This window comes from Dendropsophus ebraccatus, chromosome 3 (assembly GCF_027789765.1).
Source record: "Dendropsophus ebraccatus isolate aDenEbr1 chromosome 3, aDenEbr1.pat, whole genome shotgun sequence".
In the NCBI taxonomy this organism is placed as follows: domain Eukaryota; kingdom Metazoa; phylum Chordata; class Amphibia; order Anura; family Hylidae; genus Dendropsophus; species Dendropsophus ebraccatus.
Window position 1 is genome coordinate 131,543,289 of NC_091456.1, and position 27,029 is coordinate 131,570,317.

The following is a 27,029-nucleotide window of genomic DNA, read 5'->3' on the forward strand; positions in this document are numbered from 1 at the left end:
GTATATACATGGGGGGGGGCAGGTCTGGGGTCTCTGTATATACATGGGGGGGCAGGTCTGGGGTCTCTGTATATACAGAGGGAGGCAGGTCTGGGGTCTCTGTATATACATGGGGGGGCAGGTCTGGGGTCTCTGTATATACATGGGGGGCAGGTCTGGGGTCTCTGTATATACATGGGGGGGCAGGTCTGGGGTCTCTGTATATACATGGGGGGGCAGGTCTGGGGTCTCTGTATATACATGGGGGGGCAGGTCTGGGGTCTCTGTATATACATGGGGGGGCAGGTCTGGGGTCTCTGTATATACATGGGGGGGCAGGTCTAGGGTCTCTGTATATACATGGGGGGGGCAGGTCTGGGGTCTCTGTATATACATGGGGGGGGGCAGGTCTGGGGTCTCTGTATATACATGGGGGGGGGCAGGTCTGGGGTCTCTGTATATACATGGGGGGCAGGTCTGGGGTCTCTGTATATACATGGGGGGGCAGGTCTGGGGTCTCTGTATATACATGGGGGGGCAGGTCTGGGGTCTCTGTATATACATGGGGGGGCAGGTCTGGGGTCTCTGTATATACATGGTGGGGGGCAGGTCTGGGGTCTCTGTATATACATGGGGGGGGCAGGTCTGGGGTCTCCGTATATACATGGGGGGGGCAGGTCTGGGGTCTCTGTATATACATGGGGGGGCAGGTCTGGGGTCTCTGTATATACATGGGGGGGCAGGTCTGGGGTCTCTGTATATACATGGGGGGGCAGGTCTGGGGTCTCTGTATATACAGAGGGAGGAAGGTCTGGGGTCTCTGTATATACATGGGGGGGCAGGTCTGGGGTCTCTGTATATACAGGGGGGGGGGCAGGTCTGGGGTCTCTGTATATACATGGGGGGGGGGCAGGTCTGGGGTCTCTGTATATACAGAGGGAGGCAGGTCTGGGGTCTCTGTATATACATGGGGGGGGGGGCAGGTCTGGGGTCTCTGTATATACAGAGGGAGGCAGGTCTGGGTGTCTGTATATACATGGGGGGGCAGGTCTGGGGTCTCTGTATATACATGGGGGGGGGCAGGTCTGGGGTCTCTGTATATACATGGGGGGGGCAGGTCTGGGGTCTGTCTGGGGTCTCTGTATATACATGGGGGGGCAGGTCTGGGGTCTCTGTATATACATGGGGGGGGGCAGGTCTGGGGTCTCTGTATATACATGGGGGGGGGAAGGTCTGGGGTCTCTGCATATACATGGGGGGGGGGAAGGTCTGGGGTCTCTGTATATACATGGGGGGGGGGGAAGGTCTGGGGTCTCTGTATATACATGGGGGGGGGGGGGCAGGTTGGGGTCTCTGTATATACCGAGTGCAGATCTGGGGTCTATATCAGTCTATCGCGATCACGTCGCATATTACAGCAGGGATTCCCGCCCATTCCCTCCTCTCCGGGCACCTGTCTGTTACTCCGCCCACCGTTCCCTTCGCCTCTGGTATTGGCTCCGCCCAGGGGCGTGTCCACAGCGAGCGCCGGTTGTTCCGATAACATGGCCACCTTAGCAACGGGAATCGCGGAGACGAAAGAAGCGGCGGTGCAGGTACCCAAGTGTGATACCGGGGCAGCCCGTGACTCCAGGGTGCGATACGAGCCCCGCGGACAGCTGGAGCCCGTGTTACATGCGCTTCTTCTGCGTTGAGCAGTTGCCTAGTGACGTGATAACAATGCCCTATACTGAGTGAGCGGCAGGTGCCCCCGCTCATACCCGCCTGCCGCTGCTCCTACTATAGGAGCCTGTGCACACGGTACAGCGGGGTCGTATGAGGTCCGGCCACTAAATGGATTGTCTGGTATTTGGACAGTTTGAAGCATAGAGTAAGGGGAGATGGCTCTGTAGCTCCGCCCCCTCCCATCTGGTGGGCCCAGGTATTGCCTGCTGTGATGACATCATAGCCATCATTCACCTGACACTGCAGCCATCACTGGTCTTAAAGGGGTAGTTCGAGCAAAAATAAAAAAAATCAATCAACTGGTGCCAGAGGTTTCTAATTAACGTATACTGTCTTCCAGTACTTATCAGCTGCTGGATGTCTTGCAGGAAGTGGTGTATTCTGCTCTCTGCTGCCACCTCTGTCTATGTCAGGAACTGTCCAGAGCAGGAGAAAACCTCCATAGAAAACCTCTCCTGCTCTCCAGACTGGAAAGAATACACCACTTCCTGCAGGACATACAGCAGCTAATAGGTCCTGGAAGACTTGAGATTTTTTTTTTTTTTTTAATAAAATCCAAGTCTCTGGCACCAGTTGATTTGAAATATTTTTTTTTTTTTGTTGCACAAGGTGGCGAGGAGGATGTTATGTCTCTTACCTTCCTTCTTCCAGCGCCGTTCCCGTGCTGTTGGCACTTTATTGGTCCGGAGCACCACCTATGTCCCATTCTGCCATCTACTGTATTAAAGTAACGTGTTTTGTTTTTGTAATGTTCTATTTTTCACCTGTGCTCTGGTACTAAGACCGCATTCACATGTTCCATGCTCTGCATGTAACGGACTCCCCCGCGCACGCAGGCAGCATCTGTGATAAGATACTGGGAGCTGGGGAACTGCATTCATATGCACCGAGCTGTAATGAATCAGCCAGCCGGTACATATGAATACAGTTCTCCCTCTCCCAGCATCTTATCACAGATGCTGCCCGGGTGGGGGGAGAAGTCCGTTACATGCAGAACACGGAACGTGTGAATGCGGCCTTAGGGCACTTAAAAAATAAATATGAATAATATCCTCCCCATACACTGGAAAGTTTGGCACAATTGCTGCGGCTTATCTCTCCCGAAACAAAGGTGTTGGGAGACGATTTTTCATTACACCTGACCCCTATCGCCCCTGACATACTTATACATGGCATACCTGTGAGTTGTATGGCCATCTAAAGTGTATGGGGACCTTTAGTGGTAAGGCCGGTGTGTAGGGCACGTGACCATAGAGGCCAGTGATTGGCTGCAGCAGGGCCGGCTCCAGCTTTTTGTGGGCCCTTGGGCGACAGAGCCTCGGCGGGCCCCTTTGAGGAGCAAATCATGGAGAGACAGGCGAGGAAAGATTTGCAGCAGAAGAAACATGCGGCTGCTGCATATCTTTCTCCTCCTGTATCTCCTGATCTCTGCAGTAGTCAGGACTCTGGAGGAGTCAGACCCAGTCACAGGATTATATATATATATATATATCATGCTCGTGCTGCTAGTTCTCTAGTATACAGCTCCTTCTGTGTGTGTTTGTGTGGTGTGTGTGTGTGTGTATATACATACACACACACAGAGCAGGAGCTGTATACTAGAGGAGAACTAGCAGCACCAGCATTATATATATATATATATATATATATATATATATATATATTTATAATATGAACATGGTGAGACCTCTAGTTCTCCTATATTCAGGCCCTGCAGTGATATACAGTGTGTGTATATATATATATATATATATATATATATACACACACACACACACACACACTGTATATCACTGCAGGGCCTGAATATAGGAGAACTAGAGGTCTCACCATGTTCATATGATAGATAGGAGATAGGGAAATAGATAGATAGATAGATAGATAGGAGATAGATAGATAGGAGATAGATAGAGATATCTAGTTGTTTTGTGTATAGAGGTCCTGCTGTAATATATATATATATATATATATATATATATATATATATATATATATATATATATCCTGCTGTAATAGATATATGTATATTACAGCAGGACCTCTATACACAAAACAAGTAGAAGAACCAGCACATACAGGACACTTAGTTTGCAGAGCCTACCTGCTGCCCTCAGGTCATGTGTCCGATCACATGACCCGTGACATCATCAAAGGTCCTTCAGACTCAAAGGTCCTCTTTCCTACTCGGCTGTAGGGAAGATTTGTGATGGAAGACAGGTGCTCGGGGGCCCCAGTATGGATCGGCGGGCCCCTAACTGTCACATGTGGCCTCTAGGGGCCCAGTCCCCTTTGTTACTACACTTTTTTTTCTTTTTTACTAACAAAAAAAATGTAGTAACAAACGGGAGTGGGCCCCTAGAGGAGCTGGGGGCCCCGGCATTTGCCCTACTTAGCCGGGTGCTGACGCCGGCCCTGGGCTGCAGCATCAGGTGACTGATGGACATGATGTCATGATTAGTTCAGGGGATCAGACCCACAGTCAGACTGGGATTTGTAAAGAAAAGTGTGTTTTTAGGAATGTTACTAAGATCAGAATTGGATTTAGTAAGAAGTGCAAGGCTTGGTTCACACACAGTGGTAGTGTACCCTGCACCATTCACTGTGGGGCAAAACCATGAACATATTACTGTGGTGTGTTGTGGCTTTGCAATGTGGTTGTTACAGGAAAGAAAACGCACCACTAAATTGCAACAACTTGCAGTAAAATGCATGCTGCTTTGCTGCAGTTATTTGTAGTGGGATATACTAGGTGAACCCAGTGTGAAGGGGGAGATTTACTGAGACTGGCCTTCACTAATCTCATTGCAAAAAATCTGAAATATTTGGGACTTTTTGCCAGGTCTGCACCTGGTCCTGTAGTTGATAAATTCTCCCCTAAGGCTCTGTTCACATTGGCAATAGACGCATGGTTTTTGGTACGGCTTTAATGGGGGCTGGGAAAATGGGCAGAGAGGTGATGGATTGAAGTCAATGGGAGCTATAGTAGTTGTAAAATTAAAAAGTAAAGCATACTCGCCTGTCCCAATTCCTCGCTTCTGGTGGTTGACCTTCCAGGGCCGAGAATGGCTGAGCGATTATTTACGTTATTGGAAGCAGTGGTAACTATCAGGGCCTGGGAATGGGCGTTATTATTTCAAAGAGGAATTATCTGCAGGTTTGTGCGCAGGAGACACAGAAGATGAAGGTATGTGTCTTACCTTCATCCTCTGCACCATTCCCATGCAGTAGGCAGTGCTGCTAACAGTCTTACCGGACCAAGGAGTAGACGCCTAACTGCACGACACTCCTGCCCAATAGGGAGCCATAAGCAGGTTAGATTTGTCTAACCTGCAGATAGTTCCCCTTAAATACTTCAGTTGAGGGCCCTTTGGGGAAAAAAAAAAATAACTAAAATGTCATCTGCAGTCATGTGTGCTGTCTTATATGAATTTATTGCATTTGCACAGGATAGAGGATAAGTGTGAGCTTGTGGGTCCCCACTCCTGGTATTGCCCACTGCCTGTGTGATTCCAGCCAGCATGTGTTGTTGGCTATGAGAAGATGGCGTACACTCACCCGCATTTCTTTTGTGCAGGATGATGGCAGTTTTTCCATTCCTGGTGGTGATAATGCTCACAACTGGAAGCTGCAACACGCAAAGAAAGCCGAATTTATCCGAGAAGCTGAAAAGCTCAGACACCAGTAAGTGGTCGGGATGGCAGGATTATATGGTGCAGGTCTCTATGTTGGAGCTTTAGGTTGGTGGTATACATCAGGAACTCTTCCCAAGGTATATCTCCAATGGCCGCCTCAGATACAGTATGTACAAAGCGCACATTCTGAACCTTCCAGGTTATTATCAGCATGTTTGAATGGGCGTTGTCATTAAAACACTTTTGACATTTCAAAAGTTTTGATTTGTCAGGGTCTTAGTGCTCTGACTACGACAGGAGAGCAGGCTGGGAGAAGTCTGTGCACAGCACATTCACTCCAGGCTCCATGTCACATGACCTAGACAAGTTTCCAATGCAAGTCTATGGGGTCTGTCTAGGTTGCAGACACAGAGCAGGAGAGGAGGGCGTAGCAGCACGGTCCTCTCCCCACTCGTTCTACTGATCAAGCAGAGTGAACACTCACACCCAGACCGATAAAAACTTTTGACATGTTTTTCTGACGTGATGTACTCTTTATGGGGACAGCAGTTTGTACAGCAGGGGTGTCATACTCGCAGCTCTCCAGTTAGTTACAGCAGAACTACAATTCCCATCATGCCTGGACAGCTAAAGCTGTAGTTTTGACACAGTTTTGCACCTGAGTTGTACAGGATTTGGGTCAAATATATATTGGAATTGCATTTGCATTATGTGCATTGAGCTCTCAGCAGCTTGCATGCTATGGGCCTTAGTACATTGGATGATAGGCAATGCAGTTCTATGGTACTCTGCCCTAGACTCCTCCAAACATGACACATTTCTGCTCACAAACCCTTTCCTGTTCAGTCTTTTGTGTGTGTTCCTGTGAGTTTTGTTTAGTGTGGTCCCCTGTATAGCCAGTTAGTCACAGGCAGTTATTATGGATCACCTTACAATACAGCTCGGTGTGATATCCATCTCATACATTACACATTATATAGGGCAGCGCTCTTCCTTTTGTGCCAGATCATTTTGTGCTCTGAAGCCATTCGGTGCCCACGTCTGTAATTATGTGAATCATCCCAAATCATTTAGAATTGTTCTGCAAAAGTGTAAACTTGTTCTTTTATGGGCATCAGAAACTTCATAGGGTTTTTTTTTTTTTTTTCTATTTCTGGTTCTAACCTGTGGTCAACATGGGAGGAAGTTATTGCTTCTGTTTCAATAGTTTTATTAAACAGATTTTCAAATGTTTGAACTTACAATAATTTGTACACAAGTAATAAGTTCAGACTGAACATGCGTTAATGTGTTGCATATAACATAGCCCGATGGGGGAAAGTTATTGCTTCTGCATCACTGTCTTGAAGACATTTGAAGACATTTTCCATGCCTTATTCTATCATCTATAGTTGGATGGGAACTTCTTAAAACAACGCTAACATGTACACCAGTGTTGTTTGGGTGCTTTGTGGCAGGTATGGGAGAATACACAGACATTGTATTACCAGGCTACAGCTCTGGTAACTAGGAATACAGTTATGTGGACAATGACAGTATGGAGTAAGGAAATCTCTATAGCCTTTTACTTACATACCTGTTATAAACCTATACAGGTGCATGAAGCTTGGATTGATTTGCACTTTTTTACGTGGTATATGAGACGGATTGTTTTTTATTTTTTTAATTCTGTGCTTTCAGAATAGCTGTTTTAGAGAAGGACAAGAATGGACATCTCTATAACAAGAAGAATGACTTCAGAATGGAGTACAGTACACTTGAGGAGTATGAGCAAAAGCTGGCAAACAGCAGGAAAGCAGACAGTATGTACCTCATATCAATGTATACTGTTTGATTTGTGCGGTTGAAAAGATTTCTGTCCAGTCTTCTGTATCTCTGACGTGTAAATTGTGATATCTGGGAACGGAGATTGCCACAAATGCAATGTAACTGAAAGGTGGAGTAGATTTTTGTGATGCATGATGCATGACTATGGCTACATACAAAATACACCCTAATAGGTTAAAGCCAATCAGATTTCTGGAAGTGTTCCAGTCAGAGCTCATGGTGCTCAGCCGTTTTCTGGGATCCCTTCTTTCAGGCCAAGAAAAATATAACCTCTCTTTAATCTTTGATCAAAGTCAAAGTATCTAAACCTTACAAGCATTTCTAAGGCTAGGAATTTTTGTGTTAGATTCTGTTGAATTTATCAGAGAGCAGCGATGTAGCCCATTTTCGTGCTAAAAAAAGGTATCTGCACTGTGGCAGATACCAACAAACTTTAGTGGAGTCCGACAATAGTGTTATGTACTGTACTTTATATCATTTGCCTCCTTTCCTCCTTTCACTTTGTAGGCGACTCCCTCTGGTGGTGATTTTTGTTAGTCTTTAGCAGATTGACTGCTGCTGCTTTCACTGTACATGCACAATGAAGGTAGTCAGCATCACTATGCACTCATATCCTTATACTGTAGTTCTATTTAGCACACTTATGCTGTGTTTACACGAAACGATTATTGTTCAAATTTTCACAATAACAATCGCATTTCAGCGCTAATCGTTCCTTGTAAACACAACGAACGATCAAGCGAGAAATCGTTCATTTTGATCTTTCAACATGTTCTCAAATCGTGGTTTGTTGTTCGCTAAAAATTCAGATTGCTTAGTGTAAACAGTCTTTCACAGATTCACCCTATGTGAAAGATGGGCTTAAGTGATCTTAAAAACGATCCCAATAACGATTTTTCTTAAGAATTTTCTAACCATTTTTCTAGTGATTTATTCGTCTAAACGCTGATCGTTATAAAAACCAAATCGTTGCTTCAAAATCGTTAAACGATCATTTGGGCGATTTATCACTTCGTGTAAACGCAGCATAAACCTGGTGTTTGTACAGACAATTTTAGATTACGCAGTAAGTTTGGGATAAAGCAGATTTGAGGTAATATAGGAGTCTGTGTTTGACGGTAGGCTGTCTGCACATCTTCTTTAAAGGTAATCTGTAAGTGGTTGCGTGATGCCCAAACCACAGGCAGAATGAAACAGACAGGGAACCGGATCATGACATACTATGGTTTACCCCGAAACACCCAGATTTTTTGAGAAATCAGTTTTAAAAGTCATTGGAGCTATCCAAGGCATCTGTTCCCTGCTCCACCAGTTTTGAATGATGTCTGTCTCCCTATGTGTATAGTGAGAGAGATGCATCGCTCAAGGCTGGCAGGAGCAACCCTACCCCAGCCATGACTTAACTTGTTCCAGACAGCTTTTAGAGTAAATTGTGGTATCCCTTGATCCTGCTCCCATCACATGTATACTAATCTTTTGAAGGGGCGGCATAAAGTACTGACATTATGGGCATTATGGGATGCCACGAGTAGCTCCTCTCCCTCCTCATTTGGTGATATGAATTATTATTTATTGTTGGCACTTGCTTTGATCACACTGGTTTATTGTACATTTATTTTGCAGTGTATTCATCACCTATAGAGCACTTTATATCACACAGATCTCTGATTAGTTCACTTTTTCCAATTCTTTGTGTTTTGTTATTATATTTTGTGAGGGATTGTTGAGCTACACTTTCTGACCATGTTGCTGGCCTTGGGGACCCTGGATATTGTACTGGTCTCACATGTTTTCCCTTAATGGGAATTTTAATTGTTTTTAAAGGTGTGTAGGGATCTCTTTTCCATTGCCATTGTTGTCCTTTTGTATATGCTTTGATATATTTAATAAAATGTCATTATTTTTTAATAATTTTTTTTGGGTGTGCTCCTTCTGTATGACATACCCCTGTTCTCTTGGTTAGTAGGATAAAGTACTGACAGACGCTGATTTCATTGGTGTGTCACTTGTATACTTAGTTTTATAGACCTTCCATTTTTACTTCTTGCATCATGATGTCACCACTTAGAGACTGGAGTGTAATGTATTTATGACTTTGCACCCATGCTGCTGATTGACAGCTTTTTTATTTTATGTTCTATCAATCTAAGGCCCTTATTTATTAAAACCAGAAAAACCCTTTCTCACATACATTTAGTTTCCTCCATATATCAGTAATGAAGCACTGGCCCTATTAGATATGGGTGGTCGGGGAGAGGTTGGTGGTCACTATTTGGCAGTTTATTTGTAAGCTGGAAGAGTCCATTGCGTGGGGAAGATCTGTGCTGTTGTTTTCCTTGATTCTGGATCATTGTATATGAGCAACAGTGTAATATGAAGATATCCTGTATAATATAGAGAAGGAGGAGAAGCCATAAGTAGTGTAGCAGCCAGTAACCTACTGCCGTAAGTGTGGTATTTTCTCGCTGGGAGAAGATTGTGTGTATTTCTTCAGTGTGCTATGGCTGCAGCAGGGTGTGTGTGTGTGTGTGTGTGTGTGTGTGTGTGTGTGTGTGTGTGTGCGTGCGTGTGCTCGCGCACTATGGCTGCAGCAGGCTGTGTGTGTGTGTTTGAGAGAGAGGCAGAAATTAAAGGGGTATTCTGGGCAACTGTGAAACATCCAGGGGGAACAGGGGGTGGTGGATCATAATAAAGAGCTCCCATTTACCTGTCCCCATGCCCCCACAGTGCAGCTAAAACAGTGTGGACGCTGACAGAGAGCTGATAAATCTGGGCCTTTGTCTGACCTCTATATCACAGTTATCTGGCATTGTTAGCAATTTGTATTTAGTTAGAAACATAGAAGATTGTTAGCAGGAAAAAAATCACCCTGTTCCATCTAGCCTAGTTCTGAGTTGTTCAGGACATGGTGGCTGGAGACTAGCTGCATCCACTGCACACACAAACAGAGGAGAGTCTGCTTTATGTCTTTGCCTTATTCCCTCAGAAGTTGCCCCAGGATCATGTAGGACATTACACAGAATCTATTGAGCCAGTGTGATAAATAAGTCCTCTGGTATCTGACTGGCCATTTATGAAGGAGCGGGAGTTGGTCCCTAATAAAATTCAGGAGTCTGGTTGGAGTCAGAGCTGCGGCTTACCGACTCCGCAGCCCTGATTATAATACAGTTAATGTATCCACAGTGATACAAGGTTTTTTCTTGCTTTTGTTCACAGAAGTTAAAACAGAACAACAACTCTCCAGAATACACAACAATGTAAGAAGGCTGCAGCTCCAGCTGAAAGATGTCAAACCTACCCCAGAGTGTAAGTACATTGGACATAGATGTCCATCACGATTGTATTTGCAGATCTGCTCTTTACTATAGTAGTGTTTTTTTGTAGACATCACATCAGAAGTTTTGACATACCTGCTCATAGAAAGTGTTTTCCTTTTATTCTTTCTTTTTTAAAAATGTTTTGTGTAATAGTTAAATAAGTCATTAGAACAGATTAAAGTACACTATGACCAAAAAAATAATGATTCAATAAGTATCTTCTAGCTTACATTATTTACAGTAGTTGCCTTCATAACAACCTTGTACACTATTGCTATTTTTCCTTATGAATTTAATGAGAACGTAAGTAACCCTGCCACATTCCTATATTAATTATAAGTACTACTCACCTATCTGTTATAGACTAGTTTATATATGTAACGCCATTAGCAGGTAATATTATTGGATGTTACCCATTTTATGTTTTTGCTTTTGCAGTTGTTGAGAAGCTCAGAGAAATGATGGAGGAAGTGGACAATGCAATTATAACTTTTAAAGAAGAACAGAGGATAATGTAATATATACATGCAAACTACCCGCAATTGTTGCTAACTCTTTCCTGCCTTGCTTAGAGTGAACACTGTGGGGGAATTTATTAATAATACGCCTAGCAGTTTGTGCAAAGATCTGCGCCTTTCCTCTGGCGTACATCTGGCTTGCATAATGGGCGGGCGGGCTGCACCTGCTTTATTGTGATTTACACCTGCTCCAGAGTCGTCGGTCATCACCTGTCCCTGGCATAGTTGATGAGTCCTTTGGGGAAATATTTCTTGAGGGTAGCTTCACAAGTACCGGATCCGCAGTGGATTTCACACTGCGAGTTTCCAGCCAAATGCTGCGTGTATGGCACCCGGCCCCTTTAACCCCCCCCACCACCGGACGCCCGCCTGCAGCCCGGCCCCGAACGTACATTACCTGCTCAGTGCCGCTGCTGTGTGTGACGCTCCCAGCTCCCCTCGCTCCTTATCAGCCAATCTGTGCACGGCAGCACGGATTGGCTGATAAGGAGCAAGGGAAGCCTGGAGCTTCATACAGCCGCGGTCCCGAGCAGGTAATGTATGCTCGGGGCTGCGGTTTGAGGGCGACTGGTGGTGGGGGGTTAAAGGGGCCGGGTCCCATACAGGCAGCGGATCCGCCGCGTAATGGGACCCATTCTCAGAGGCGGACAAGTAGCATAGGAGGCATGCCAGTGTAACCTGAGGACGGGTCGTCACTGAGGGGGGGGCGGAGAGGAGGTGGCGTCACTGAGGGGGCCGGCCTCCTGTGCTTCAGGGCGGCTAATTAGCATATACATATATCAGCGGAAATAACTGGAACCGGGCAGCAGAATGAAAAAAGCTCCCCAGGACTGGACAGTACACTGCAGCGCCGACGGGACAGTATGTATTGCTCATTTTTACTAGTCTAATGGTACATTCTCTTTAAAGGACAACTCCCACGAAAAAAATGTTTAGCTTATTTAACACACATTACAAAGTTATATAACTTTGTAATGTGGTTAAATACCCGGTATGGCCCCCTTCCCCCACTTTTGGACCCCCGACCCCCCCCCCCCTCGGAAGTTAAAGAATGTATACATTACCTATTACGATCGTCACAGTCCTCTTCTCCCGGGCGGCATCTGGTGACGACGACGTCAGAGCCGGGGGGCGTTCCGGGTCTTCTTCCTCCTCGGCGTCTTCATAGAGAGTGAATGGGACGGAAAAGGCTGCTGGTGCACATGCGCACCAGCAGCCTTTTCATTGGCTGGAGCGCATCACATGGCTTCCAGCTTGCTCAGCCCTGATTGGCTGAGGTTGCTGGATGCTGGGTCCCGCGGGAGTTGTCCTTTAAGGACAGAGCCCAAAATGGCCTTAAGGACCAGGCCAATTTTCATTTTTGCATTTTTGTTTTTTCCTCCTCACCTTCTAAGAGCTATAACTCTTATTTTTCTACCTACAGGGCCATGTGAGGGCTTGTTTTTTTTTTCAGGAACAGGTGTAGTTTGTAACGACGCCTTTTAATCTACCATAAAATTAATGACAGAACCCCCAAAATATCATTTATAGGGTGAAATTATTTTTGGAGGGGGGAGGAATGCAATTTAGCTAATTTTGAGTTGTTTCTGTGTTTATGTAATGCACTTTACGGTAAAACTGACGTTTTATCTTCATTCTATGGGTCAGTCTGAACATAGCAATATGCATGTTTACATAGCTTTTCTGATGTTTTAAGTTTTTTATTAACAGTAAAACTTATTTTTTCAAATAGGTGTATTGAAAATGGCCCTATTGTGACTCTTATAGCACTTTTATTTTTTCACCTATGAGGCATCATTTTTTCCACCATAATCTCTAGTTTTTTTTAGTTTCCCATTTGTGTAATTTAGACATATTGATCACTTTTTTTTTTTTCTATATAAAAATTGTAGTAAAAAAATCTGCAATCCTGGCATTTTTTACCACTTTTTGTTAATGCCGTTAACCTTGCGGGAATAATATTGTTTTATTTTAATAGATCGGACGTTTTTGTACGTTACGGTATATAATATGTTTATTTATCAGAAGAGTGAAGATCAGACTGCATGGAGGTAAGCTACATACCCCCGGCAGTCAGGCAATGCGATCGGGATCCTCACAGACATGCTGCAGGGGTCCTGATCAGTAAGTGACAGGAGATCCTTGAACGGCGCAGTCGCAGCATTTAAAGGGAACCATTCACCCCGTGGCCCCCGTTAGAAACAGACAAACAGTTACATAAAGGTCAATATACTTACCATATCGCTCCCGGTCCCGTCCCGGATCTCGTTGTTGACACGGAGAAATCGCCGATTCTTCTTCTCCCGCCCATTATGGTAATGAGCTGAGATGAGTCCAACGTCCATAGGAAACGACGGACGAGTCCAACTTATTCATGAGGTCCTCTTCTCGTCGCCGCCCATCCACGCCTCCTGGAACTTGATTGACGTCTTCAGTCTTCAGTCTCCTCACGAATTCCCGCGCAGGCGCCGTTGCGAAGGTCTCGTCATCTCTTCTGCGCCTGCGCGGTAAACAGGATACGTGCTCGTGACGTTCCTGTGTACCGCGCATGCGCGAAGTCCAACGCGTCACTTCAGCTCTGACAGTCGGCGCACGCGCAGTAAACATTGAAGCTGTGGAGCGGCTTCAATTGTGAACTGCGCATGCGCCGAAAACGACCGTCACGGCGCCTGCGCGGGATCCGGCGAGAAGAAAGAAGACGAGGAGGAAGAAGACCCGGCGTCAATCAAGTGTCGGAGGCGGGGAGAAGGCTGGACTTCGGGCCGGCGGCGCTCATTACCATAATGGGCGCGAGAAGAAGAATCGGCGATTTCTCCGTGTCAACAACGAGATCCGGGACGGGACCGGGAGCGATATGGTAAGTATATTGACCTTTATGTAACTGTTTGTCTGTTTCTAACGGGGGCCACGGGGTGAATGGTTCCCTTTAAGGGGTTAATGGCAGGCTGCCGTGCAATCGTGGCTGCCCGTCATTATTGGTGAGGGCCCGGCTGCTAAAGAAGCGAGCTCAGCTCCTGAGCTTGCTCCCTAGCGCCCCCACCACCACCACCACCCCGGCAGGGCGTACATTTACGTCCTCCTGCGCCAAGGCCCAGGCGCTTAGGGTGTAAATGTGCGCCCACGGTCGTTAAGGGGTTTCAAAAAACTGTATAAAAACACCATCATTTTACCAACCTCGTGGAGACTTGGTGTCTGTAAGTGGCACTAAGGCCCTCTGCCCTATGAGAAAAAACTGTTAGTGACACTGTCACCTCCTTTGTGCATTCTGACATCTCTACACAGGTGTAGAGGGTAAATTTAGCGGTTTTCATACCTTATTTTATATCATACGTCATGGTGCTTGTTAAAGTAAAAAGTCATCTTTTATCAACTGCAGATTGTGTTAAGTGGGCGGCATTAGCATCACTTAGCCCCGCCCACAACACCATGGCCCCGCCCCCTCTCCGGCCATTGGAACAGGCTGGCCTAAAGGTCTAAACCCCACCCCCTCTAGGTCGGCCCACCAATGGGTGTCAAGGGGCGGCCCACTTAACACAATCTGATAAAAGATCACTTTTTACTGGAACAAGGACCATGACGTATGATATAAAATAAGCTATGAAAACTGCTAAATTTACCCTTTACACCTGTGTAGAGATGTCAGAATGCACAAAGGAGGTGACAGTGTCACTTTAAGTGGTAGGTGGGAGGCCCAGGAGCTCAAGGTTTAATTCTTGTCTTTTAAAAAATAAATATATATTTGTATTGTGGTTTGTTACAACAACAAGCTACAGGACAAAGATCCATACAACCTGATGGAAGAGCACAAAAAGAAAGCCACCAGCATGAAAGACTGCTGAAAAATTCTTTTAGATGCCACAATACAGGTCCCAGAACATATGTGTGTTACTGATCATATTGGGAGGCTTTGGCACAGGAATAAGCTTTACTAGTTAGGTTTAGGAATAGGTTTTATTAACAGATATCTATTACATAATAGCCAAATACCATACACTTATTACATCATTTGATTTATTTTTGCATTTATTATATGTTTTAGTTATGAAGAACTTATGAAAGAAGAAAAGACAACATTTATTGAGCTGAATGCCCTAGAGAAAAAAATCGAGGCATCGTTCAGCAATGTGCCGGAAAAGTCCTTCAAGGTTCCTTCTAGTAAAGCACAGTTAGACGCCATGGCCAGCAGTCAACTTCCAGAAGATGTCGTGGCATTTGAGAGGTTTTTGCAGCAGACAGGTGGACGCCTAGGAGGGTGGGATGACTTTGACCATCAGAGCTTTCTGAAAGTTTGGACAAAGCACAAAGGGAAGCCCTCCTATCTGGAAGAGGCCCTGGCATATCTTCCTAGCAGGACAAGAGAGGATGTTGAGCAACATGAAACTTGGTATAAGGAGTTTCTCTTCTTAGAAGAGAAAAAGAAAGAAGTAAGCATAATTATTGTTATTTGAGCATATTAAGGACATTTGTGGATTTCTACCTGTATAGCGCTTATAGTTGGATTAATATCCATGTATAAATACAGGGCCCAGATTTACTTATAAGAAAGCCGGCAGGTTTTTCCTTTTTCCTGTACTGTATAGTTATTTTTTTTACTCCATTGAATATAACTGCAGTATAAATCAATTAATAGGTGACAAGTCAAAGTGCTACTCATCCTTACGAAAATTGGGATGTTGTTTGGCCACTTTCACATGGTAGTATTTGGGGGTCAGTATTTGTAAGCCAAAACTACAGCCTAGACAGAAACAACTGTAATAGTTAAATGGGCACATTTTCTGTGTTTTAATTTTGGCTTATAAATACTGATGTAAAATGCTGACCAAAATGCTATCGGGTGAAAGTGTCCCAAGTCAGATATGCATGCTCAGATAATTTGAGCATACAGGGTTCGGGGGAGATAGCTGTCAGCTAGGCTTTGTCATTCTCTCCCCCTGTTACACAGACAAACATAAGTGTCCATGAAATAACTTTGACTTGTTTTACAGTCTATTCAGCAGTGGAAAGCTAATAAACTGCAGGAAAAAGTAGAAATGTCAAAAGTGCAGGAGAAGACAAGAGAAGTTTCAGAGTTTGATCAGCAGCAGCAGGAAGAGGCCCAAAGGCAAAAGTTGGAGGAGGAGAGGAGAAAACGACAGCAGGAACTGGAGGCTTGGAAGAGGCAGAGAGAGATAGAGGCTGCTGCAAAACTAGAGGCAAAACTGAAGGAAGAAGAGGAGCGCCAGAGCAGGCAGAGAAAGGAGCGCCAGCGGCAACTGGAAGTCAAGCTTCTAGTCGAGGAACATGCAAGGATCAGGAAAGAGCAAGAAGAGTTTCTAAGGCTGGAAAGGGAAATGAGAGAGGAAGCAGAGAGGGAGGAAAGAAGAAGAATGGCTGCTTATGAAATCTACAGGTTTCAAGAACGGGTGGGTAGAGATGATGAATACTCTTTGTTGAAAAGGTGTCACAGGAGTTGCCAAAACATTCAGGTGTTTTTTTGAGTTCCTTTTTTTAGGAACAAAACCTGACACTTTTGTTTGGAAACATAAATGGCCTAAGGCAAGTCCCTTCCATTAATTTTACAGCTGTCATAGTTAAGACTAAAGGGGTTATTCAGTATTAGAAAAACATGGCCACTTTCTTTCAATTCAACTCTTGTCTCCATTTCAGGTGTGGTTTGTAATTAAGCCCCATTCACTTTAATGGAACCGAGGGGCAAAACCCCACCCAGACTGGAGACATGAGTCTTCTTGTCTCTGCAAGAAAGTGGCCATGGTTTTCTAATTCTGGTTAACCCTTTTAGGGTAGCTTCACACGTACCGGATCCGCAGCGGATTTCACGTTGCGAGTTTGCTGCCTGTATGGGACCCGGCCCCGAGCATACATTACCTGCTTGGCGCCGCGGCTGTGTTTAAGGCTCCCAGTTCCCCTCACTCCCCATCAGCCAAGTAGTGCTGCCGTGCACTGATTGGCTGATGTGGAGCAAGGGTAGCCGGGAGCGTCACACACAGCGGGGGTGCCGAACAGGTAATGTTGCGGATCTGGTACGTGTGAAGCTACCATATACTCTGCATTTTTTGAGACATAAAACAGACACTTTACACCTGAAAATGAGGTCCAAAACATGTCTAAGCAGCCCTACTGTAATGAGGGTTAGGCTCACACTACGTTTTTGCAATCCTTTTTTTTTTTTTCACCCGTTTAAAAAAATAAAAAATTAGGTTGACTACATTTTTGTGTACGTTAAAAAAACAGATTCATTTTGATCTGTGTTTTTGTTTTTTGTTTTTTAATAATGGAAGTCAACAAAAAAACGGATCCAAACGAATGCACACAAAGGCATACACTTTTTTTCAGCCTTTTTTTGCAAAAAAAAACAAAAACCTGTTTGCAAAAACATAGTGTGAACCCAGCCTTACATGAAAGTTTCATAACACTTACTTTACTCTTTGACTGTAGGATCAACAGAAACTCGAAGAAAAGACACAAGAAAAAAAATCTAAAGAAGAAAGTGAAAGAGAAAAAGAAAGAAGATTGGCAAAATTAAAAGAAAAGGTAATACATGCTTTTCAATTTTTTTAGGCGACTCTGTACCTACAAACTAACCCCCCAAACCACTTGTACCTTCGGGTAGCTGCTTTTAATCCAAGATCTGTCCTGGGGTTCATTCAGCAGATAATGCAGTTATTGTCCTAAAAAATACTTTTAAACTTGCAGCCCGTGCCAAACAGGAGTATCTGTGTCCTAACTTTGCACCACCCCTCCGTCCCTCCTCCCCACCCTCATCATCATTAGGAATGCTCCAGGCAGATTGTCTCCAATTCGTCAGCTGTGTGAATACTGAACATGGAGTGGATCGTTAACCACCTGTGCAATGTTCAGCATGGAGAAAATGTTTCAGTGGCATTCCTAATGATGAAGAGGGTGGGGAGAAAGGACAGAGGGGTGGTGCACAGTTAGGGCACAAATATTCCCGTTTGGCACGGGCTGCAAGTTTAAAAGTAGTTATTTAGGACAATAACTGCATCACCTGCCGAACGGACCACAGGACAGATCTTGGATTAAAAGCAGCTATCCGAAGGTACAAGTGGTTTGGGGGGGGGGGGGGGGGCAGATTGTGGTTACAAAGTCGCTTTAAGGACCTTAAGGATGGTTAGACACCTCCCATTCCTCCTGTTTTAACACCCCATAGGAACACAGTGTTTTTCTATTTTACAAATGGTAAAAATGACCATGTACCATCAAAGTGTACCTGTAATTAGAAAATAGACTTTTTAGTAAAACCAGTCCAGACATTAATATTTCATTTTATTGTAAGATCACAAGCTGTACTTACTATTTTATTATATATTTGGTGAAAAGTATTGAACTTAAAGCAAATCTGCTCCCCCCCAAACACACACAAATGGATACTGAGCTGCTGAATACCACTTAAAGGGGTAGTGCGGCGCTCAGAAATTATTCACAGAATAACACACATTACAAAGTTATACAACTTTGTAATGTATGTTATGTCTGTGAATCGCCCCGTTCCCCGTGTCCCCCCACCCCCACCCGTGTACCCGGAAGTGTGGTGCATTATACATTACCTGATCCGTGTCGAGGGCCGTCCGCCATCTTGTGCCAAACGTCATCTTCGGACGGACGGCCGAGTCGCTGCCGCCTGTCCCCCCTCCGCCGTGTCACAACTGTGCTCAGCCGCGATTGGCGGAGCACAGTTATGCTCAGCCAATCGTGGCTGAGCGGCTGATGACGCGGCCGCATCATCAGCTGCTCAGCCGCAATTGGCTGAGCACAGTTATGCTCAGCCTATCGCGGCTGAGCATCGGATGACACTGCAGAGGGCGGACGGCATTCGGAACAGTCGGAGCTGTTCGCCGTCCGCCCGAAGAAGACGTCGCTGAATGAAGATAGAAGACTGGTGTTGGCACGTGACAGGTGAGTATAGCGCACCACACTTCCGGGTACACGGGTGGGGGTGGTAGGACACGGGGATGGGGGCCATTCACAGACATAACATACATTACAAAGTTGTATAACTTTGTAATGTGTGTTATTCTGTGAATAATTTCTGAGCGCCGCACTACCCCTTTAATAAAAGTATTGCTGCTAAACCTGTAAATCCTCTGTCTGGTACACCTCAGTGTTCAAGGCCTTATTTACACGTTCCATCTTTCACTGACGTGTTGTCCATGAAAGGCCTGACATGGATGTGGCGATTGATAAAGATATCTTGCACTTTGATATGTGCAGGTGTAGGGTACGTGAGGGAAGAAATAGTCCTCTGGGATTATAGTTATCCTTTTTATAATCTAGTCTTCAGAAATTGGGTGATGTGTGTCTCTCCGTCTAAATAAACTATGTGTATTTTTTCATTTTACTTTATGAAATTATATATAGTATATTTTATCATTTACAGGTGCAGGTTCATGTTGATAGGGATCCCTCCAGACTCTGCAAGCTTACTAAAGGATGGGAAGAGCGCTGTAAAAACATAGGACCAACAGGATCCGCTCCACTATTACAAATCCCACACCGGTAATACTGATTTATATTAGTATATTAATCACTCTGTCTACATTAGGATTGGCATTATAATTTATGATGATGCTAGATCTGTTGTATGATGGATGCCACCAGCACTGTTGCTTTGACATAAAGAATATTACTGGTACTGTGTACGCCAGGCTGCTCTTCCTGATAAAGCTGATGGAGGCTCCAGATGTAGCCTGCAGAACAGATTATTAGCAGAGCCTACAAATACAATAGATAAATTGGTTCTTGTGTTCTACACTTTGTGTGGCACACATATAGAGGTTATTTGAAACCTTGTTCAAAAAGAACAATTTTAGTCCTGTCCTGTTATTCACTACCTTCATGGAGCTTTCTAAATCTACAAATAAATACATTAACTATTTTTTTTTTTTTTTTTTTTAGGGCTGTACCGACTTGGAGACAAGGTTTATAAGCTGCTCACACATATGAATATTGTCAAACCACTGGCATCCATTACCTGTAGGATAGTTCCTCCTGTATTGCGAGTGTCCTGGAGGTAGGCTCTTTTGGTTAGGTACATTGATTCCCCACGTGAAACTTCCTTAACTCCACCTCTCAGCTATGATTGACAGCAGTATCATCCAAGTAGAACTGTCAGTCACAGCTGAATGGGCGAGCTGAAGAAACTGTCAATACAGGGATATCGGGGCAAGGAAAGCCGGACTTTTGGCATTTGCCGTGGCAGCGGCTGGTACATTAAACTACGTTTTGTCAATAATGCAGGGTACATTACTGAGACACGATATATTGTTCCACTCCTGTCCCTGACCTATGGATTGGGCTGCCAGAATTTTTTTCATGGCTCAAACTGCTGACAGACTTCCTGTAGACTTCAAAAGCCATGGCCGCTCCTGGGATCCTCTGCATTTCTCTTAGTGGATTCCAGTCCATATTGCATCTGACAGCTGGTGTTTATTACATTAATAATTGAAAGACAAGCCCTCTGATCATTACCTACTTGTACTTGAGACAGTCAGCTATGTAAGTGACTAGTTGACTAAAATATTTTTAGTCCTACATAGTCTAGACATATCTTTCACCATTGAATTGTTCCTGATTTAATACATATCTCTATGTAAGAATTATTTTATTTTTATAATGAGTGATTTCTTTTAATAAAAACAGTTACAGCAGAACATCAACTTGTGCCTTATGTAAGAAGTCAAATTGGCAAATGGTGTTTTATATTCAGTGATAGCAAACCTGAGAACTCATAAGAAATCTGCATATTTATGGAATGATGGAAACTAAACTGTTTGCTTGATATTTATACACTTGTTCTTATGAAAAGACTGCTGCAGCCGTCTCCTTATAAATCTGTATTACAGGGTCTTCTGCTTACATTCGTGCAACACACAGATTATTTGACAGATTAAAGGGGATCTCCAGGTAGAGTTAAAAAAGTAAACAATCCTGCTCCAGAAGCATAACGCATTGCTCACTTCTCTATCCCAGTTTTGAAACTACCAAAAATCCATTTGCTTTGGGGGTCTTCATTCTGTATTGTACTTCTTGGTTGAGAAGTTGTACACAGTACTACAGGTTCCAGAATGCATTGCTTTCCCTAAGGTGTTCATCACAGTCGTCCACCCTGCCCATTCCCCGGCCTAAACTGTTGCAGGACATCTAGGATGTGTTCACACATTGCAGTTTCATTGTGTTTCTGAATTAATTGCAGTACTTTATCATTTTATTGTGGTGTCACACTGCAGGCTGCATTCTCTACCTGTAACACCACACAGCACGCTGTATTCTCTACCTGTAACACCACACAGCACACTGTATTCTCTACCTGTAACACCACACAGCACACTGTATTATCTACCTGTAACACCACACAGCACGCTGCATTCTCTACCTGTAACACCACACAGCACGCTGTATTCTCTACCTGTTACACCACACAGCACTGTATCCTCTACCTGTAACACCACACAGCACGCTGTATTCTCTACCTGTAACACCACACAACACGCTGTATTCTCTATCTGTAACACCACACAGCACGCTGTATTCTCTACCTGTAACACCACACTGTATTCTCTACCTGTAACACCACACAGCACACTGTATTATCTACCTGTAACACCACACAGCACGCTGTATTCTCTTCCTGTAACACCACACAGCACACTGTATTCTCTACCTGTAACACCACACAGCACACTGTATTCTCTACCTGTAACACCACACAGCACACTGTATTCTCTACCTGTAACACCACACAGCACACTGTATTCTCTACCTGTAACACCACACTGCAGGCTGCATTCTCTACCTGTAACACCACCCAGCGCTGTATTCTCTACCTGTTACACCACCCAGCTCGCTGTATTCTCTACCTGTAACACCACCCAGCACGCTGTATTCTCTACCTGTAACACCACCCAGCACGCTGTAGTCTCTACCTGTAACACCACACAGCGCAGTATTCTCTACCTGTAACACCACACTGCAGGCTGCATTCTCTACCTGTAACCCCACACAGCACACTGTATTCTCTACCTGTAACACCACACAGCACACTGTATTCTCTACCTGTAACACCACACAGCAGGCTGTATTCTCTACCTGTTACACCACACAGCACTGTATCCTCTACCTGTAACACCACACAGCACGCTGTATTCTCTACCTGTAACACCACACAACACGCTGTATTCTCTATCTGTAACACCACACAGCACGCTGTATTCTCTACCTGTAACACCACACAGCACGCTGTAGTCTCTACCTGTAACACCACACAGCGCAGTATTCTCTACCTGTAACACCACACTGCAGGCTGCATTCTCTACCTGTAACCCCACACAGCACACTGTATTCTCTACCTGTAACCCCACACAGCACACTGTATTATCTACCTGTAACACCACACAGCACGCTGTATTCTCTTCCTGTAACACCACACAGCACACTGTATTCTCTACCTGTAACCCCACACAGCACACTGTATTCTCTACCTGTAACACCACACTGTATTCTCTACCTGTAACACCACACAGCACACTGTATTATCTACCTGTAACACCACACAGCACGCTGTATTCTCTTCCTGTAACACCACACAGCACACTGTATTCTCTACCTGTAACACCACACAGCACACTGTATTCTCTACCTGTAACACCACACAGCACACTGTATTCTCTACCTGTAACACCACACTGCAGGCTGCATTCTCTACCTGTAACACCACCCAGCTCGCTGTATTCTCTACCTGTAACACCACCCAGCACGCTGTATTCTCTACCTGTAACACCACCCAGCACGCTGTAGTCTCTACCTGTAACACCACACAGCGCAGTATTCTCTACCTGTAACACCACACTGCAGGCTGCATTCTCTACCTGTAACCCCACACAGCACACTGTATTCTCTACCTGTAACACCACACAGCACACTGTATTCTCTACCTGTAACACCACACAGCACACTGTATTCTCTACCTGTAACACTACACAGCACACTGTATTCTCTACCTGTAACACCACACTGCAGGCTGCATTCTCTACCTGTAACACCACCCAGCGCTGTATTCTCTACCTGTTACACCACCCAGCTCGCTGTATTCTCTACCTGTAACACCACCCAGCACGCTGTATTCTCTACCTGTAACACCACCCAGCACGCTGTAGTCTCTACCTGTAACACCACACAGCGCAGTATTCTCTACCTGTAACACCACACTGCAGGCTGCATTCTCTACCTGTAACCCCACACAGCACACTGCATTCTCTACCTGTAACCCCACACAGCACACTGTATTCTCTACCTGTAACACCACACAGCACACTGTATTCTCTACCTGTAACACCACACAGCAGGCTGTATTCTCTACCTGTTACACCACACAGCACTGTATCCTCTACCTGTAACACCACACAGCACGCTGTATTCTCTACCTGTAACACCACACAACACGCTGTATTCTCTATCTGTAACACCACACAGCACGCTGTATTCTCTACCTGTAACACCACACAGCACGCTGTAGTCTCTACCTGTAACACCACACAGCGCAGTATTCTCTACCTGTAACACCACACTGCAGGCTGCATTCTCTACCTGTAACCCCACACAGCACACTGTATTCTCTACCTGTAACACCACACTGTATTCTCTACCTGTAACACCACACAGCACACTGTATTATCTACCTGTAACACCACACAGCACGCTGTATTCTCTTCCTGTAACACCACACAGCACACTGTATTCTCTACCTGTAACCCCACACAGCACACTGTATTCTCTACCTGTAACACCACACTGTATTCTCTACCTGTAACACCACACAGCACACTGTATTATCTACCTGTAACACCACACAGCACGCTGTATTCTCTTCCTGTAACACCACACAGCACACTGTATTCTCTACCTGTAACACCACACAGCACACTGTATTCTCTACCTGTAACACCACACAGCACACTGTATTCTCTACCTGTAACACCACACTGCAGGCTGCATTCTCTACCTGTAACACCACACAGCACGCTGTATTCTCTACCTGTAACACCACACAGCACGCTGTATTCTCTACCTGTAACACCACACAGCACGCTGTATTCTCTACCTGTAACACCACACAGCACGCTGTATTCTCTTCCTGTAACACTACACAGCACACTGTATTCTCTACCTGTAACACCACACTGCAGGCTGCATTCTCTACCTGTAACACCACCCAGCGCTGTATTCTCTACCTGTTACACCACCCAGCTCGCTGTATTCTCTACCTGTAACACCACCCAGCACGCTGTATTCTCTAACTGTAACACCACACAGCACGCTGTATTCTGGAATAAAGTAAATAACTTTTTGAATTTAATATAATTTTTTTTTTCTCATCTCCATGCACATATTATGATCAAGCATCTTTTATCTTTGAGGTTGAGCCCCACAATAAGGACCTTATCTGATATTATCTTACATGGGATATACTGTTTATGCCTGTTTTTTGTCCAGGTGGGATTGGCATTGGCGGCTCTGATCCTCTCTGTCGTTTGGTATCATGTAATTGTGTTACTGCATTGTTTTTGTGAATACGCTGCAGTACTGGAATAAAACTCCAACATGTGTGAACATAGCCCTAAATTCACTGCAGACTTTTTCATCGTTGAAGTTACAGCACCTGCTTCTGTCACTCCTTGCCTGCTCAGTTTAGGCTAGAGGTTAAAGAGGCCAGTCAGAAAAGAGAGCAGCCCTGACTGTGCAGACTAATGGTCCGTTACACCAAGCGATAATTCGCCCAAGTGATCGTTCAATGATTTTGAAGTAACGATCAGTGTTTAGATGAAGTGAAAAATCGTTTAAAAATCATTAATGCCCATCTCACACATAGGGTGAATCGGTGAAAGACTGTTTACACAAAGCAGATTTACCTATATGAGAACCCCAAAATTTTACAATCCAAAAGATTGAGATTACATTACCAATATATATGCCTACAAATAACCTAAAAAAAAGTCAAATCAAGTCAATTCTAATTAATCAATTAATTTTATTTAGACATCAAACCCACCATTAAAAACACGTACACTAAAGACAATATTAAAAGAACAATCGGAAGAGTCAGGACCGAGGTTCTTTTCTCTAGGGTATCACTGCATAGTAGTAGATCTGATGACAAGCTACATTAATGCATAAATATATTGCCTAATTAATAAACACAGTACTCAGAGCTAGCAGCATAACACATGTAAACAAATAACAGGTACAGTACCAAGATAAGAATATAGCAATTTATAGTATCAAGACACAGCACATATATAGCAGCACATATATATTGCACAATCAGTTTATATGTATATTACAAAGGAGCTCAGGCATTAGAAGTATAAAACTACATATCTATTACACACTTGAAAAAGATCCTTTTGTAATAAAGTAAATCACCTAAATTCATATGCAATTGCTCCTCGACAAAGCAGCAGGCGAAACGCGTGGCCACTGGGTTAGCATAAGCATATGAACAGGGTGACTGATACTATCTGGGGCTAGTCTATAGAATAAGGGACACTGGAGTGCACTGGCTGTATTTTTAGAGCTACATACAGGTCTGCTGGGGCTTGGTGCAATATATGCATTAAGGACATATGAATTTAGGTGATTTACTTTATTACGAAAGGATCTTTTTCAAGTGTGTAATAGACATGTAGTATTATACTTCTAATGCCTGAGCTCCTTTGTGATATACATATAAACTGATGCGCAATATAAATGTGCTGCTATATTTGTGTCTTGATACTATAAATTGCTGCTATATTCTTATCTTGGTACTGTACCTGTTATTTGTTTACATGTGTTATGCTGCTAGCTCTGAATACTGTGTTTATTAATTAGGCAATATATTTATGCATTAATGTAGCTTGTCATCAGATCTAATACTATGCAGTGATACCCTGGAGAAAAGAACCTCGGTCCTCACTCTTCCCATTGTTCTTTTAATATTGTCTTTTTAGTGTATGTGTTTTTTATGGGGGGATTGATTATGTCTAAAATTTATTGATTAATTGGAATTAACTTGATTTGACCTTTTTTTAGGTTATTTGTAGGCATATATGTTTACACAAAGCGATCTGCGAATTTTTAGCCAACGATTATTTGAGAACTTGTTGAAAGATCCCAATGAACGATTTCTCGTTCATCATTTGATCGTTCGCTGTGTTTACACGAGCCAATATCGCTCAAATGCGATTGTTATCGCGAAAATTTGTGTAAACGCACCATAATCCCTGACAATAGTCATTAGCAAAATCATTATAAAATACAGTATTATATACCTTCAGAGCATTTTTTTTTTACAGTTTATACATATTGGGCTTGTAATTGACCGGGAGGGAGCCAGAGTTCAGCTTACTGGAGGCAGGCACTCTGAAGATGATGTCAGTGGGCCAGGTGCCTTCTGTCTCTTCAGTGGACATCTGAAGAGACGGAATCTCTTCCGGAAGCTAATCTGGCCCCTTGAAGAGAGGGGGGACAGTCATCCCCGACACGGACATGTCGGAGTGGACTCTGTTTAGCTTCTTTTTTGCATCTAGAGGGGGTAAGTCTGCAGAAAAAGCACCAAAATCGCTCAAAACACATAACTTGCTTTGACCAATAAGTAAAGCAATAGGAGGGCTATTTAACTGGTGTAAAAAAAAAACATTTGGGGTGGAATACCCCATTTTTGGCAAACATTAGTTGGATCCTGCATGCCCAGAATATAGGCTTATTATTAGCCCAAGAAAGGCCAGAGTTTAGTGTAGGTTCCATCCAGGGCATGAGACCACCTTACCAAGGTGGGGTGGTATGCACCATTTGCAAATGGTATGCCATTTTCTATAAATATTTTCTTTAGCAGTAGGGGGAGGGCTGCTTTTATTTTTCATTTCTGTATTGTCTTACTATTAGCAGTGAGCTGAACCAAGAATGCTTAGAACAGTATGGACTGACACCATGATGCCCATAGTAACGAGGCTGAAGTTGGTTTCTCATAAGTGATAAAA

The 27,029-nt window shown here is 44.1% G+C and overlaps 1 protein-coding gene across 3 annotated transcripts; it reads left to right on the forward strand.

Moving 5' to 3' along the window:
* Nucleotides 1–1,497: 1,497 nt before the first annotated feature.
* On the forward strand, nt 1,498–20,649 carry CCDC112 (coiled-coil domain containing 112). Of its 3 annotated transcripts, none has more exons than XM_069964586.1 (10): nt 1,498–1,574; nt 5,279–5,385; nt 7,017–7,138; nt 10,380–10,469; nt 10,919–10,994; nt 15,038–15,422; nt 15,984–16,400; nt 17,434–17,529; nt 19,394–19,512; nt 19,912–20,649. In XM_069964586.1, exons 1-10 carry the CDS (start codon nt 1,524–1,526, stop codon nt 19,940–19,942), a joined length of 1,494 nt encoding a protein of 497 aa, XP_069820687.1. In that variant the 5' UTR covers nt 1,498–1,523; the 3' UTR covers nt 19,943–20,649. The 3 variants fall into 3 exon arrangements, with proteins under 3 accessions (XP_069820687.1, XP_069820690.1, XP_069820689.1); XM_069964589.1 differs by lacking the exon at nt 1,498–1,574 and adding an exon at nt 1,695–1,779 and having other exon boundaries at nt 19,912–20,648; XM_069964588.1 differs by lacking the exon at nt 1,498–1,574 and adding an exon at nt 1,775–1,824.
* The last annotated feature ends 6,380 nt before the right edge of the window (nt 20,650–27,029 follow it).